Source organism: Scardinius erythrophthalmus (assembly GCF_964197995.2).
Source record: "Scardinius erythrophthalmus genome assembly, chromosome: 4".
Lineage (NCBI taxonomy): Eukaryota > Metazoa > Chordata > Actinopteri > Cypriniformes > Leuciscidae > Scardinius > Scardinius erythrophthalmus.
In genome coordinates this window covers 6,140,340-6,157,788 of record NC_138224.1, presented here as the reverse complement: position 1 = coordinate 6,157,788, position 17,449 = coordinate 6,140,340, and the positions used below count along the sequence as shown (strand labels likewise).

The following is a 17,449-nucleotide window of genomic DNA, read 5'->3' as shown; positions in this document are numbered from 1 at the left end:
AAAAGAAAGAAGAGAAAGAAAGTAAAGTGAAAGACAGAGAGGATGCGTGTTTCTCTTCTGGTGTACCTGCCTCTCCTGTTTTGATGACTCCTCTTCACTGATGAAGGGGACACGGCACAAGCCACTAATGAACAGCCCTTCATTTGGACGAAGCGAAAGATTAAAAAGGAGGAGAGGAGGAACTGAGCCTAATGATCGAGAGGACGATGTGGTGGTGGATATATATATATATAAAACAGTGCGTTTAACTGCTTGACCTTGTCAGCACGTCTGTGTGAATTAATTAAAGTGGCGGCTGATGTGGAGAATGATTTGAGAAGAGAGGAGAGATTAGTACAGTATCAGTCGTGTCTCCCTACGGGGAAAAGAGCTCACCGCTTCGGCTATGTAGGGCTGGCCACTGGAGGACCTCCTCAATTAACATCTGAGATGCCTGAGGGAGAGGGGGTGTCTGAACGGCCCAGTCCTGTCATGTAGACCCTCACGCACGCTCACACACTTGAGTTAGCCGCTCTTAACTCAGAGAAGTTGTTCGACCTTGTCTGTTTCCATCTGCTTTGGATTATTATTTTTTTCTTCTTTAAGGCCTTTTCACATGGCTCATGTCTTGTGCTTCAACTTCCAAACTTGGGCGTTATGGGCTTTTGTGAAGCTGCCAGATAGCAAGAAAGCGGGAAGTGTGACAGTAGTAATAGTGAAAGAGTAGGAAAAAGATCAAATATATTTCAGCTTCGGACAGAAAAAGAGCAGAATTGGAAATTGAATGGTACTGGTAGGATTAGGAAATTGTTTATCCGGGGATTTTCTTTTTTTTTTAAGTAAGTGGAATTTGCCACTGGAAGGTTTTTTTTTTACTTACTACATTCATTATGTAATATTTTATTCTTACACGTAATGCCCAGTTTGTTGTCCATTTGTTGTGTAAGTAATTCAATTGAATTTATTAATTAAATGGTCACCAACATAATGGTATATCGGTCAGTGTCAGAAATGTATTAATTTATTTATTTCTTACTCATAACACCCAGTTGGTTGTCCATTTTTGTTAAATAAATAAAATGAACACTATGGACCTTATGAGGGTTTTTTTTTACAGTTTAAATCTGTTTGTTGTCTATTTTTATGGTTTTTTTTGTCAAATAATAATAAATTGAAAGGGTCAAAACCTGTAGCTAGATGGCCCTACAATAAAATATCGTAATATATTATGGCTATAACAATGTATAAAATTATGATATATTTATGTATATAGATCACACATATATATATATATATATATATATATATATATATTACATTTAAAATATCTAGGGCAATTTTTGACCCTGATACCACCAAATTATGTGCATAATCATTGACCGTGCTTTGAAATGTCAGCGATTACCCTTTTTGCAAAAAAAAAGAAAAAAAAAAAAGAAAAATGGCATTGCTCCAATAGGTAAGCTGTAGCTTAATGCTCCATAGACTTGAAAGCATTGCATGGGGAACGTTGACGCGAATCAAGGGCCAGATATTCCAACGCGCCAGTCTTTTCAGCCTGTTATCTATATGTCAATCATTCTGTCTGGAAAAGCGATAGAAAAGAAAGCTTTTTTTTATTAAAAGCAGAATGTGGGGCTTCATGTCTTGGCTGGATGTTACCTGTAAATTGGTCTCCAAGGCGAAAACTCCTCGCTCACACCGGGCTTGTGTCTTCGCACATATGTGAGCACGCACGGCTCTGGGGAATTTCTTTACATTGTCATAAACGCTGAATCTGTTTACCTGCAAAACAGGCGAGATGCTACACTTTATCTCCGTCCTTCTCCATGACTTCACCCGCTTTATCAGTCGTATCAGAAGTAAAGTGAAAAAAAATGATTCGGAGAATAAATTATACACCGTATTAAGCGAAAGACGGACCATACAATGGTTCATACCCATCCTGTATTCATCTTGTCCTCCCTTTCTTGTGTCTTTTTCCGTCTGCTGCCTCTTCAGTGTTGGTCGGGCGTCAGAATTAGCTGCCCCACAGCGATGGCTAATCAACACACTTTCACACTTCCTGAGGAGGAGGATATGTAACCCTCTCCCTCCCTTTTCCTCTTTTTCTCTCCATCCCTCGCCACTCCTTTCTTTCTTTCTTTTCTACGCTCCTCTTTTCTTCTCCGTCTCCCTCCTCCCGGAGAACTTGGAAATAATTTGAGTCTCCTGGGTTTTTACACATTCTAATTTCCAACTAAATGGGACATCTGTTTGAGAAAAGGAAGATTTGCCATGGTTGCTAAGGCAACTATCACTCTGTGGGAAAGAGAGGGAAGAGGGAGGAAAAAAAATGTCCAGCAGTTTCACAGGCGGAATTAGATGCTGATTTTTAGAAACACCGCCACAATCCCAGACAACCACTTTTGCGTTTCCTCTGCTACTCTACCTCAGTTTCTACATTTTAACTCCCTTTCCTGTTCATTACGCCTTTTTGCTCTCCATTCTGTACTGGCTATTTATTTCCTTCGCACAGCTGTGGAGGAAGGAAATGTGGTACCATGTGGCAAAACTTTGCGAGTATTTCTGCTACCAATTAGAGATGGAGAAATTGTATTCCCTCACACAGATGCACATTCACACAAATATGATTATCTGGGGTATGAGGGGTACCTACAAAACTTTAAAAACTGCATCACAGCTGTATTAACAATTTTTATCATCCTCATTTAAAATAAAATAAAAACGTTGGAATTGTATTATATTTTTGGTCATACTTTATATAAGGTGTCTAACATCAAAACATAAGTGTAATGTACTTATTGTGTTCATATTGTATTGCAGATCACTTTTTCTGCTATTGAGGAGGGATACGGGTACGTTTAGGGACAGGTTTGGTGGTATGGGCAGGTTTAAGGGTGGGTTAAAGGGTAAGGGAAGGCTTAACAGTGTAATTATGGATGTAATTATATACAGGTATTTTTTTTAAATGATAAGTTTTTTTAACATTTAAAAAAGACAGTGGCTATTTACACTAGATTGTAGTGATAGATAGTATTTACACTATGTAAAAATAGCAGTATTTTCTTTGCAATAAGTTAAGCTATTTATAGTAATAAATGGTGGCAGATACTATTTTGACTTCAATGTTGTTGTACATTAAACGGTATGCAATAATAACATGGTGTGAATGATTCTATTTATTAAACTTATTAAATGTATTCCGCCTTATTGGGACAATAAAGCCCTCCCTATACCTACCCCTAACCCTGTAACCGATAAACATTTCATTAATAACACGTGTTAGACAATGCACTTCCAATTTTCGAATATTTTCTTCATTTTTATTGAAAATAAATGCCTTTCTGATCTGATATGTGATGGGAAAAGGTAGTAGAGCAAGTTTGGCAAAAAAAAGAAAAATCAAAACTTTCTGCCATGCGCCTTACCCCTACACTATTGTTACTGTCGACAATCCAGCGTCTTCGGTAAGATTGTCTGGCCCAACCAGACGTCAGTGGGCGGAGTCAGTGTAAATAGCCTCTGCTTTTAAAAAATGCATTGCATTTTCATTGAAACAATATTTAAATGGCTCCTCATGGAGCTAAAGTTTCAGATGGGCAAGCTGAAGCAGAAAGTCAAGCTGAAACTGTATCGGTGTGTAAACGCTGAAGGCTTTGCTGGTAAGCCAACACAAAGCGCATTAACACAGCAGGAGCAAGTTTCTATGACCTGACAGGCTCACCTTGCATGTGTGTTTACAGTATGTGTGTGTGTGTGTTCATTGTCCAGTAGGCTATAGCTTTGCATCGCTCCATGCCAATCCATATGACAGCCTCATCTCACACACACACGTGGTCACTGACACACATTTGCATAGACACACACACACACTGATGCTGCTGTCCTGCACCTGCTCCTCACAGTTCAGACTAGAGGGGCCTGGCGACGGCTCATCTCTCTCACTCAAACAAACACACACAAACAGCCTTGATATTTCCCCTATCAACTCATTCATCCTTTTTTAAACTCTCTCCATTTCTATCCCGCTCTCTCCTCTCCCTTCGTCCTCTCCACCGTTCCGACACCATATACAAACTGCTAACACACAACCTAACGTATTGCCAACGCAATTCTAACGTATATGACAGAGTGTTTGAGGGCTTCCAGAGGGAGCTCATTAGCGCTGCATGCACGTGTGTGTTTGAGTCACACATATCTCTCAGCGCTCCTAAAATCCTCCCGGAAGAAGGACGAGAGACAAAGCCAAGGGACCCGACGCAAGAAACAGAAGTAATCGTTCAGTGAAGTATCTCCAGACGCTGTGTGCTTTGTAGTTTAAAGGCCTATTGCGCAAACATTCAGATTTGCTCAAGGATGTCTTTAGTTTTATCAAAAGATTTCAGTAAAGATGTTTACAATGCTTTATAAAAAGGTTGTGATTAAAAATCATTATTAAAGAAATATTCTAGGTTATTTTCAAGCTAATGTCTGTTACATGTTAAATATTACCTCTAATTTTGATGATAATTCCACAGCATTTAGAACGAACAAAAGCCACTTATTAATTAATACCCTCTTATAATTGGAGCAAAAATGTTGATGGCAATGTAATAGCACTCATACAGTATAGTAATTGTATATGTACTGTAGAGTTATAAAATTGTTACAAAATGGTGATCATGATCCTAATACCCACGTAACCACGTATCACCCTAAATCAGTAGTACCGGGTTCCACTAGAGGGTCTTAAAGTCTTCAAATTATTTTCCTATTTATTTATTTTGGCTTTATTTTGCTGTAATGATTGGCTGAATTACACATCCCACTTGTTACACAGCTAGTTGCCAAATAAACGAATGTACATGATGTATTGATTCAGGTTAAATTATGTAAGCAGATATTGACCACAGACGCACAGAGTGATTCCAGAAACATGAATCTGGCATAGCTTTGTAGGATGAATATGGTCAGTTGCACAGTTTAGCAGTGCTTATGCACAAATATTTGACTGCGGTAGGCTCTCTGGAATTCTTGATTCTGATTGGTCAGTTGCAGCAGAGTATTTTAAGATCAGCTAAGATTAGATTAGCTAAAAATTCCAGTAGTGTTTGTGCAGGTTGTGATGCAGGTATATTTCAGACTGTATATTTCAGTATTTGTAATAAAAACAACAATGCAAAATACGCAGGGTGAGCTTTTGTTTCTGTGTGTATTATTGCAAGAACTCTATGAAGACTGCTTTTCTTTCTCTCGATTAATTTTGTCATCTCCTTTTTTTTGTGTGTCTCTCATTCCTATTCTACTCTTCTTTGTGAAGGGTCATGGGGATTCTTTTGGAAAGTTTAAGTTTACTTGTGTTTTATTATATAAATGAGAAGTTTAATTGGGTATTTCTTGCAATCGAGCATCTTCGTCTTCTATGCGGACACACATACACACCATTGCAAGATGAGAGCTTCTCTGCAGATGTTGTCCATTGAGGGTTTTTTCTTTCAGTAAGCATTTATTAAGCCTGATTTTTCAAAAGGAATGCCGAATGTAGCTTTGCAGACGCAGAGGTCCTTATTCATGCAACCACGGACGTTTAAGAACTGCTTTTAAGAAATATGGGCAGACTTTAAAGGGAAAGTCTGCCCATCATTTACTCACATCCATATCAATCAGAACTGTACGACTTACTTTATTCCGTGGGACACAAAAGGATTTCGAGCATATTCAAATTTGGCATGTACATGTCATGCGACAAATCTTAATGTGCTAATGAGATTCTCCTTTTGTATTCCACATACTGTAAGAAAGTCATACGGGTTTGGAACAACATGAGGGTGAGTAAATGATGGAAGAATTTTCATTTTCATGCTCAATCCATTCCTTTAAAGCACTGCATCGGCTATCAAACACTTCTGTGTGTGTCCCTGCTCTTGGCTCGTTATGTTAATCAGTGCTGTGAATGTTCCTGTTGATGAGTGTGAGTCCACACAGCTGTTCTGAAGTCTGCCGTGTGCCCAGGCCAGTGTGAGTGTGTGTGTGTGTAAGTTTGAGAGAGGTGTCGAGCTGTGTGGGCAGATGTCTCATTGCACAGATGGGTTTGTTACTGCTGGTTCTCGGACTGTCCGGATCGGATGCAATGGACCAGAAACGTTCTCCCAGGGTCCAAATTCATTATCCACCCCTCAATTTATACTTAAGACTATCATTAGTGCTTAATTGTTGGTGGAAACCAATGTGGTGCTCACATTGAGCTGTGGTGTTCATTCGATTGATTGTATTTTAATGTCATTTTCATTTTTATTTATTTTTATTAAAATTTTCTTTTATAATTCCACATTATCAGGTACTGAATCGAAACATGCTAATAACTGTGTGTGTGTGTTTGTGAATGTGTGTATATGTCATGGCCAGCAGTCTTGGTTTCACTTTTGCATGCTGAGTGTTGCATTAGTCATGCTGGGGACCAAATGTCTCATATTTATCACATGTTAACCCAGAGACCGAGTGGGGGAATCAGGCAAACAGTGAAGTTGTGCAGAGCATGTGTGCAGCCAGCGATGTCTGACAAAAACATAAACAGATACACACTCATATCAGCTCAAGCCTGGGCTAATCCCTTTATTGTCAGAGACTGATATACTCTGCCTTCCAGGGTTTTTCTCCCTTTCTGTCGTTCTGTGGAGTGTGTGTCTCTCCTGCTGTGCTGCTCGGACTGGAGCCCCGCGTGAATGGACCGCTTGCTTCTCTCAGATTAAACATCAAAGTCCAGCCGGCCCTGTAGTTCAGAACAAAACAACACAGCACATTGTGCTAAATATACAACACGGCTTGAAAAATGCAGCAACACTGTTCTAAATATGCAACACTGGCTGAAATACAACTACACAACACAGCAACCTGTACTAAATATACAACACTGGCTGAAAACTTAGAGATGGGTCACAGTGATCAACTAGTGCTTTAGTTGATTTGTGAGGTCAACTAGTTAGTTCAGATTTTTTTTTTTTGTATAGTTTTTTTTTTTTTTTGATATTTGTACGCTTCCACGGCATGCTATGCTTTAGCTTTTCAGTAAAACCCTCTTGTTGAATTTTTTAAGTCGACATGAAATGGAAAATTCACAGCTTATTTTATGTTGCATGTGACTTATCTTCTGGACAAATTTTATTATTATTATTATTTATTTTATTTTATTACTTATTTTATTTTATTTTCAATAGCCGACCTACATTGTTTTTCTTATATGTGTGGTTTTATGTTTCTTAGTTTTTTTATTCTCTATGATAAAATAAAATAAAAACACATTAATCCGTATTATTTTATTTTATTTATTTAACAACCAATCGATAAAATCAAGTCCCGACCTACATTGTTTTTCTTTTGTGTGTGAATTTTATATTTCTTTGTTTTTTGATTTCACTGATAAAATCATTTGAGATATTATAGATTAATGTTTGTTTGTTTGTTTTTATTTCACCTTTTTATTTTAATTTCATTTCTTGTTCGATAAGACATTTCGGGAAAATTAGAAAAGTTGTATTATTGTTCACTCATAGTGCAAGTGTGTAAGTGAGCACATGTGTGATGTTAACAGCACTTCTTATGTGCTAGTATATCTCAGTGGACTGTTGTGACCTGCAAGCTATTAATTGAAACGCGCTCTCTTAATGAGGTTGTGTGTGTGTGTGTGTGTGTGTGTGTGTGTGTGTGTGTGTGTGTGTGTGTGTGTGTGTGTGTGTGTGTGTGTGTGTGTGTGTGTGTGTGTGTGTGTGTGTGTGTGTGTGTGTGTGTGTGTGTGTGCACTGTCAAGAGGCTGTCTGATATTGCCTCTTAACTCTTCAGAGATGTAACAGCTTATCCCTGTAGATTCCTAACCTCTTCTCCTTCGTACACACAATTGGGTCATTGTCAGAAACATCGCATTACTAATTATTCACTTTCATACCTGCTTCTGTGCCATGCCCATACAGTATCTTAAACACACACAGAGAATGTGTACATCTCTTCTGTAATTAGCATCAGGCAACCACCAGCATCTGTAATTACAGCAGCCACAGGTGAGGATGTTGAACAGAAGCTCTCCTCATTTGCAGATAGCTTGTATGTGTCTGCGTAAATGTGCACACATGTCTAGTTATGCATTGCTATGTTCCAAAATCTAGTGAGCTGCCTATGGAGGTACATACTGTAGGAGCGCTTTCATCTTGAAGTTTGTTTCACAAAGTAGGCAACTTAATTAAGCCGCTTCCTAAGATATACCTAAATTAGCCAAATACTAAGGCAGAATCATGTGTATTCTTTGTGCATAGGACAATCCCAGAATGCATTGCTACAAGCTAAGTGAATGAAGCTTTAAACTCCCATGCAAAGTGCTCTTTGTACAGCTTGCTGAGTTGCTGCTTATGGAGAAACAGGGTTCCCACCATCCTAGAAAAGCTTGCAAAAGTGTGTTTTCCGTGCCTGGAAAAGCCATGGAAATTGATCAAATCATGGAAAAGTTCTGTGGTATATTTTTTACTTTAGTTGTATTTCTTTAGCTGAAAGAAAGCTCTAAAAATATTTTCAAAAAGTGAAAATTCATTATTCAGAAAGTGTGAGAACACAGGAGAGTGTTTCAAAGCGTTCACTTATGAGGTTCCACCATGATAGTCAGGATGTCACCTTTACACAAGTCCATTTTCAGATAAAAACGGAAAACTTTTTATATGTTTTGACTGTTCATTCACACGAAAACAGTGTATTGGGGGCTTGAAAATGCACATTTTTGATCATTGGTTTCAAAATGCATGTTTCTAAAAATGATACCACTATCATCTCCATTTAAACTACAAACATTCAAATGTGTGAAAACTTTGACGTCTATAGGTGTCTCTTTACAAAGTGACATCGCCATCTACTGGCCTGGCATCAGAATACAGCATTTTTAATAGTTTTTGTGGATCCGCGTGAACGGGGATCATTTTGACAACGTTGTCGTCTTTTTGTGAAAAATACAAAGGAAGAACATTTCTGTTTTTAGTACATTGTTGATGTGTTAATGTACCCTTAGAAGCAAGCTGTCTTGTAGGCTCCATAGTCAGAAAGGTTTTGGAATAGAGCGCTTCTGGATGTAAAAAGGGCTGTTAGGACGAACTTTACTGACCTGTGAATGACACTTCATATTTCTGCTTCGCATTCTCCATCTATTTCTCCCCAATTTTCGTACCCATTTTATCTTTCCACTCAAAGTGCGTCACCTTACCAGCAGCAAAAAAGGCCTAACAGCCTTTTTCCTCCAGCCTTGCGTTTAAAGATTTATGGCAAAACTGCACTGATATCATTTGGTCAAGGCAGGTTTTGCATGCAGACACACTCACTGATTTGACCCAGACCTTTCTCTTACTTTAAATAGACTTACTTTAAAAAGACATTAACAACATGGCAGTTCTAGTCCAACTATTTGATTAGTTCTGATTGGTGAGTGATTAATCTGCGACTGGCTTTCTCAGCAGAGGAACGTTTTAATAGTTCCTATGCCTGTGGCCGAAATACCCGTTTTTTTGGAGTGTTCACACTGCAGGAACTGGGATCGATTTTAGTTATAGGAATGTCTTTTAGGAGGAACAGGAACAGGAACTACTAGTGACATACGTGTATGTTGATTGGCCAATACACGTGCCGTACGAAACACCGTCACCCGCCTTTTTTTTTTAACACAGTTTACATACAGTATATTTACTCCACAAACATGGAAAACAATAATAGATGGACCGACACCCGGGCACTTCTCAACCGATCATGCCGTCCTCCATGCTGACGTTGTTAAAGGGGTCATGTAATGTCATTTTTGTACAAGCTAATATGATTCTTTAGGGTCTAAATTAAGTTTGTAATATACTTTAATTAAAAATTCTCATTAGTATTGTAAGAAAACACTCATTTTACCTGGTCAAAAACAGCCCCTTTTGACTTGGCAACAACCTATCTACATACACTAGCAGCACTCAGAACACCTTATAGCAACCAAATAGCAACACCTTAGCATTGTGGTGATGTTTTACGTGGACAAACACCCCTTAAATTTGCTGTATAAAATCCTAAAACATAGTTTGCAAAGGTTTTTTTTTTTTTTTTTCACTTTTGTGCTGGTGTGGCATCATGGGAGTAAAGGCATGAAAGCAAACAGCTGTCTCTGCTTCTTACCTTGACAAATGAAAAAAACATCCGATAATAACTGATAAATACCCTGATGGTTTAGTACATCACTGGCTCTGCCGTGTCACGTTTTAAGGAATTACACGTGTACGTCTGATCTTCTGGCTTGAAATAATCTTCATTAAACTGAGCCAGAGTTTTTGAATTTCATGATTGAATCATGCTTGTATTTTAAAGCAGTTTTCAAAGTGTTTCCCTTTCTCTTTCCCTTTCTGTGTTCACATGCAACCCTCTCTCTCTCTCTCTCTCTCTCTCTCTCATGTTCTTTCTGTTTATTAATCTCCCTCTACTTAGTTAGAAAAGATGTTTGGGACACCAATAATGAGTACTTTCTCGATCCAGTGTAATTGAGACGTCCGTGTAAAGATGGAAATGAATATTTAAATAGCACCATCAATATGCAAAGGCCATTTTAAATGTTTTAAGATTAGAGATGTGAATTAATCAGACTGCGTCCATGTGCCTTCGGATGTTTGATCATAAATGTTTAGACTCTGATGATAGAAGTGATTTGAATATTAATCAGTTGAAATCAAATGAAAATAGTATTTGCTTTCCCATGAGCCCCTTCTTTCCTCTTGACCTTCTTAAGATGATGGAACCCAGAGCTGATCTAGATAGCTCCTCAAAGGGTCTGTGTCTGTGTGTGTGTGTGTGTGTTTGTTTGCAGCGCAGGACACCGATGCGTCAGCCAGCTATAAAAGTAAATGTTTCAAGTGACTGCTCTCTATAAATTGCAAAATCCACGTAGAGGCAAGGGAAGCTTCATGTGTAAACTCTCTCTCTCACATACACACACACACTCTCTCAGAGTCTTTCAACATACTCACATACTGTGCAAATCCGCCACAGCAGAGGAAGATGGATCTGGGGACAGATTGTTAGTGACATGTTAATTTCTATACCGTCACTCAAGCTTGGTGCATCTGCAATCAAAGTGATGGGGCATAGGCAAAACCATCAACCCCCCCTCTCTGTCCTTACACACAGTCTCTCTCTACCTGTTCTCTACCTCTCTCTCTCTCTCTTCCTGTCTTTCTGATCTTTCCCCATTTCTCTCTCTCTCTCTCACACACACAAATATAAATGGTAACACTTTAGTTTAGGGTCGAATTGTCACTATTAACTGGTTGCTTATGAGAATGACTATTACTAGGATATTGGCTGTTTATTACGTATTAAGCACATATTAATACCATATTCTACATCCCTTAATCCTACACAATACCTAAACTTAACAATTATCTTACTAACTATTAGTAATTAGGAGTTTATTGAGGCAAAAGACGTAGTTAATAGTTAGTTCATAGTGAGAACTGAACCCTAATCTAAGTGTGTGTGTGTGTGTGTGTGTGTGTGTGTGTGTGTGTGTGTGTGTGTGTGTGTGTGTGTGTGTGTGTGTGTGTGTGTGTGTGTGTGTGTATATAATATGCATACAGGCATAAAAATATTCATCAGTCTTCAATATTAAATTATTTTAATGAATTTAATATTTTAAATGAGCTGTTTAATAATTAATACATTTATATTAAATGTATTAGTTCATCGAATTAATCTAAATTAAAACATTGTTTTTGACAGCCCTAATTTTAAATGACTTAAAGACCAAGGAGAAGCCTCTGCCAATCAAGTGCATTGGCAGTGGACTGATCAAATGCACAAATGGTAATCCTCTATGTGAAGCGCCCACTTACCAGCCTTTTCGATCATTTTGGACTACTAGGCGAGCGTTACATCACCTAATTAATATTCATGAGCCAAGCTTTTCAAATCGTCCTCACGCCCCTGCTTTTTTGGACAGTCAACAGCAGAGAGATGACAGGAAGTGATGGGAGGTGGGGGGGGGAAAGATGAGGACATAATCTTATCCGGCCTCATACCTGTAACTCCCACCACAGCTAAATTTGTCTCCTGTTTTGTTTTCTTTTACACTTCTGTTTCAACTATTTTTCTCTATTACATTTTGTAAAAGACGTGACAGTCATTTCAAAGTGATTGCTATTTGAGATTTGGGGATTTTCCATCATAAACCTAAGATATCTCACAGATACATTCACCATACATGGAAATGTCATCTTACATCTTTCATCAGTGGTTGGGCAGTCTGGGTAAAAGATCAGTGAAGCACAAGTGAAGATATTGGAAGTAATGGTCACATCAGCAGGCTTTAACTGTGTTTTTTTCTTCTTCTTTCTTTATGTTTTCAGGCAGCCATGGTACTACGGCTGGGGTTTTAATCTTCCACGAGGACAAGCTCTGCTGGAGAAGTGGAATCAGATCCCAGATTCCACGGATATTCTTCTCACACACTGCCCTCCTCTGGGTAAGACCTAAATCACACACAAAGCATGCGTTGATGGTTATTTCCCATTATGTTGTCTTCATCCTTGCGCACACACAGTCTTTTGCTTTGAGGCTTTGGCAGATGGAGTTGCTACAGCAGGCTGCTAAAGCATGCAAACGCTGAGACGCTGTTCGCAGTGCAGCAAATCCCTTCGCACATAATAAAACCCTCACACACACAGTCATGTACGGAGAATGGAAGTTTGTGCATAAAGACAGCTGTGGTTTAAAACACTAAGCTTTTGGGCTTTGAGAATGTGACAATGTGTAATTCTCATGGTAAAGATGTGTCTCACTATACATTCGTGCAGATGTGGGTGTTTATCATTAGCCTCAAATGAGGTCTCTGAAGATTCACAGTAAGTCCGTGCATTATGTATGTAGAGACATCAGACTACATGTGTAAAATCAAGTTTATAGTCTTTAATGATCACCTTGGATCCAGTCAATTCGTATATACAGTAACGCTGCATCTGAAATCGTAAACTGTATAGTAGATACTGCATAGTTTGAAACTTGCTTCGCGACCAGTTTCATCGCTTCACCACAATTGAGAAATCCTCACCCGTGGCCTCATGGGATAGTAAAGTGTCCATCAAATGCGTACTTCAGAGTCTCAGCTGAAGTACTTTTTCGCCTACTGTTTTTTGAATACTATAATTCAGACATACTATATTGGCATGCTTTTCTTAAATTTCAGATGCAGCTTAAGTCTCTTCACAAAAATAAATTTTTGTTTGCATGTAAAAACAATACAGATGGACATAAGAATGTCAGATGCCTTTATTGAAGTCAAAAACTTAAAGAAATCATTGTACTCGCTCTATACTTAGTGTAGGTTTGGGAATCAAGAACCAGTTTGCAATCTGGACCCAAACTTCATGTTTGTTTTTGTTATTGGTTTTGGATGTGTAACATTTTTGGACTCAACCAATTAATTGTGAAAGGAAAATCAAAATCCAGGATGTGTATTTACTAATCATACTATGGTTAAGTCTTAGCTCATGAATATTAATCAGTTCTGTAACCTTTCTAGAGCATCCAGTCACTTCATCTAATTAACATTCAGTGAGTCAAGACTTTACCCTGGTAGAGTTCTTAAATTAGCACCTCTGACGTGCAAGATTATGGCAAAAAACAAGTCAAATTTCTTCTTCAAAATTAATAACACATCCTTAAGCAACCCAAACCACTAAGTTGAATCAGAACCACAGTTGTTAATTTCGATATGATTCCCTTCCCTAACTTGGTTACAAGATATGTCTGGTATTTGTCCTGCTTTAACTCCAAAAGCATAACTGAAACAAATTAAACCAACATCATATTTTGATTTTCTTTGACTTGTGATCTTCATATTAGTAATTATACTCCTTTTTTGCAGGTTTCTTGGACTGGGTGCCCAGGAAGATGCAACGTGTTGGCTGTATGGAGCTATTGAACACCGTCCAGAGGAGAGTTCAGCCCAAACTACATGTATTTGGACACATTCATGAAGGTAATCACATCAGATGATGATGTTCCCAACTGTCTATAAATCACATGCATGAAAATCCACACAGCCCTGTGATCTTGTTCACGCTGCCACGTCAATCCGCCCTGTTTTGGGGTTAGCAAGGCAGAGTATGTCCCATGCTGCTTTGCCTTCTGACAGCACTATAGCAAGAACTAGTTCACATTCATATTCATAATAGATAGAGGAAATAATCTCATAGAGGGCAATGTGATTGCAGTATACATTTGTGTGTTGTGCTTTGCATGTCTGTGTTTGGCTCTGACATATTTTTGCGTAATTTCTGTGCCATAACATGAAAATATTAGTCTGTTATGTGTCATTTTTTGCTGTTTGCAATGTCTTAGTGGTTAAAAATCTTAAAAGTATTCATCCCTCACACACACCGCATGGTTATTTGTACTTACCATTTAGCTTTTAACACTTTCATCCTGGTTTTTGATTTTATTAAAATCGGTTTTCACCTTTTACCTGTATTTAAACATATATTTTCGCTACAGCATCACGTACATGACGTTTTTCAACTTAAGCAATGGTAATATCTCTGTCCTTTATGTTTGTGTGAGCTAGGTTACGGTATGATGACAGATGGAACGACCACGTTTGTTAACGCCTCTGCGTGCACGGTGAACTTCCAGCCTATGAACGCACCCATCGTTTTCGACTTGCCCAATCCCAGGAGCTCATGATTGAACCGAGACCCCGCCCATCGCCACCTTCTTTCATTCAGGGTCCCTTTCTTGAGCGTATACAGATGCTGCGTAGTGTATATAGAGCGAGCGAGAGACGCTAAATTGGATATTCCCACGGATATTTCCACCCATTTTTGTGCCGTGTGCCACCCTCAGACATAAAATAGTGGCATTCTCACTGACACAGACGTTTGAACTCTTTTTCTGAACTTGACTCTTGTGTTGCACTTGAATCGGCGTGACAATCGCATGTACTTTTGGTCATGGAAGCCAAGCTTTCTCCTCATTTGGCTGGCACTTATTTAAGGAACATTGTAACCTTGTAGCCTCAATGGACCTCTGACTCGGAAATATTTTTTTCTTTTGCTCTGGATCCACTCTTGAAAGTTACAGAGGAAACAGTGCTATGGTGCAAACAAGTTTGTTCAGGGTCTTAACCACTTCTTTCTCTCTCTCTCTCTCTCTCTTTATCCGAGTCTCAGTCTCTCATCCTACTTTTTTCCTAACTGCTCTGTTGTTATATGTTGCTCTTTTGAACCTGGGGCCATACACTGGAAGAAATAAATTTGCCCTAAACAGGAAAGTGATTGGGGGGGGGGGGGGGGGGGGAAACTAAAAAAAAAAGTCAGAATATTTTCCTGTGTTCTCCACTTTTTTTTACATCTTCTTGATTGTTCGATTTACTGTAAACGTGTAAAACTGTGAGTGTGTTTTCAAGCAAACAGTCCAGAGTGTGGACTCTTTACAGTAGTTTGAAGTGTTTAAGGTCAAATATTTAAAAGTTCTTCTAAAGCGTGCCGTTAATGTCCCTCCTCCGAATATCAAATTCTTGTCGTGCGCACAAAGTTCGCTTTTGCATAACAAGAATACGTTGCACTTTGATCCACATGTTCCCCACTCTAATTTATTAACATTCCTCCTGGCGATAATTTATTCCCATGTGTTTTTACAGCTCTTCAGCATTAACTGTGTGTGGCATTAGGCCTAATATGACGGTTCTGTTAGATGTGCAGAGGGTTTTCATCTCTTCCATATTTGGATGAATAAAAATGAACAAATCGAACGAATTGTCACTCTGCGTGTGTGTGTGTGCGTCTGTGGGCTCCTGTGCATTGATACGCGATCAATTGCTCCTCTTTCATAGCCCAAGGAAAAGAAAGCATCAGAGGACGAAGAGATCGAAGGGAAGAAAGAAAATATTGGACTAGGAAAGGAAGGATGAGCTGATGCCTGGGAGATGGATGCTCATCTTTATTTATTTTTAAGGGCTTCTTGCTGTTTGTACACTTGTTTGCACTCGGTCAGAGGTGGCTCACACTGTCATGTGCCTTTCCTCTTGTTTTTTCTCTCCATTCATTCGTGCCCGTATGTGGGCCTTTCCTTTGAAGACGTTGTCATCAGGTTTACCGCTGTGCTCCAGTCATTTCTTTTCCCAGCATGCTGATCTGAATTTCCTTACAGATTTTGTGGATTGTTTAATTACTTGTGTAGTGAAATTTCAGTGCTAAAGATAAAAAAAATCTTTATTTGAGAGATTTTTTTTTTCCCGTCAGTTAATTTTATGCCATCTAAAGAGTTATGGTGTTGAATAAATTCTAGCAGAGAGGAATTTCACTGTCGAAACTGCTTTTTGTTCTGGAAAAGATCATCAACGTCAACGTTTCGAACTCAACCTGTCTCTATCGCTTCATTTCACATTGAAGACATAATGACGTCATCAGAGTACCTCCACAGGAAGTTACATGATTCATAAATGTATATAAAGAGAATGGGTTTATTTACATTAACATTATTTCATACCTTAAAAATCATCATATTATGTCACATAGTCAGAGATAAACAAATTTAAGGTCAAATTTTGACCAATGGCTAATAACTAATGGCTAATATTACAATTCTGTACTCTTTTGTCTATATAAATGAAAATAAAACACTTACAATCATTTTAAAAAGTGAATTTAGGCACCACAATATTGTAATGTACAGTATGAAAAATAAAAGGTAATTGTTGTGTTATTAATTTTTTTTTTAAGATTAACTTTTGCTGACAATCTGACACTTAATAAAAATGTCAAAATATGAGAAAACACCATCCACAATTAAATATCCAACATCAACTGGTACAGATAAATGAAACGATCTCTAATATCAGTTGTTAATCAATATGGTACATAACTACACAAAATTAAAAACAAGTGTTCACAAAAATCATGTGACTTCCTGTGGGTGTTTTAAGAGTGTTTTAAGTTGGAGTGTTAATGTGTATATATATATATTCCATACATATATAATGCTATTCTTTCAGTTTTCTGAATTGTAATTGGGTGTGCACACTTTTTTCTGTATTTTCTTCAAAGATCATTTACACAAATGAAATTCAGACGCGTCACTACCACCAAGATATATCCCATTTTCTCCATCAATCTCTCCTTGTGCCTCTTAAATTAAAACTCACCCCCATCAATTGGTTATGCCCTCATTCTTCTTCAATCTCTCTTTTGTTTCATCTCTGTCTTTTTCTCTAGCTGCGTTTCAGACGAGTAGATTCCCATTATTAATGTTTTTTGTCCTAATCAAAGGACTCTGAATTTCATATCAATTATCTGCACGTGTCTAAAACTTAATTCGTGTAGGAAAAAATTGTCCTCACTCTTGTATCATTTCGGCCTTCCTTCTTCCACACCTCTGCACATCCTAATGAAATCCCTCATTCAAATAATTACATGAGTAATCCTGCGGGATGGAAGGTAATTTA

At 38.2% G+C, this 17,449-nt stretch overlaps 1 protein-coding gene across 2 annotated transcripts in view; it reads left to right on the top strand.

Annotated features, from left to right (window-relative positions):
* Nucleotides 1-16,364, top strand: part of mpped1 (metallophosphoesterase domain containing 1) — a 35,688-nt gene extending 19,324 nt beyond the window's left edge. Inside the window, exons 5-7 of one of the 2 annotated variants that reach the window (XM_081363347.1) lie at nucleotides 12,357-12,472; nucleotides 13,874-13,987; nucleotides 15,839-16,364. In XM_081363347.1, coding sequence (XP_081219473.1) covers nucleotides 12,357-12,472; nucleotides 13,874-13,987; nucleotides 15,839-15,921 — 313 coding nt within the window. In that variant the 3' untranslated portion in view covers nucleotides 15,922-16,364. Of the gene's footprint in view, nucleotides 1-12,356; nucleotides 12,473-13,873; nucleotides 13,988-14,572; nucleotides 15,756-15,838 lie in introns of those variants that run through there. The other variant, XM_081363346.1, reaches the window with a different exon arrangement.
* The last annotated feature ends 1,085 nt before the right edge of the window (nucleotides 16,365-17,449 follow it).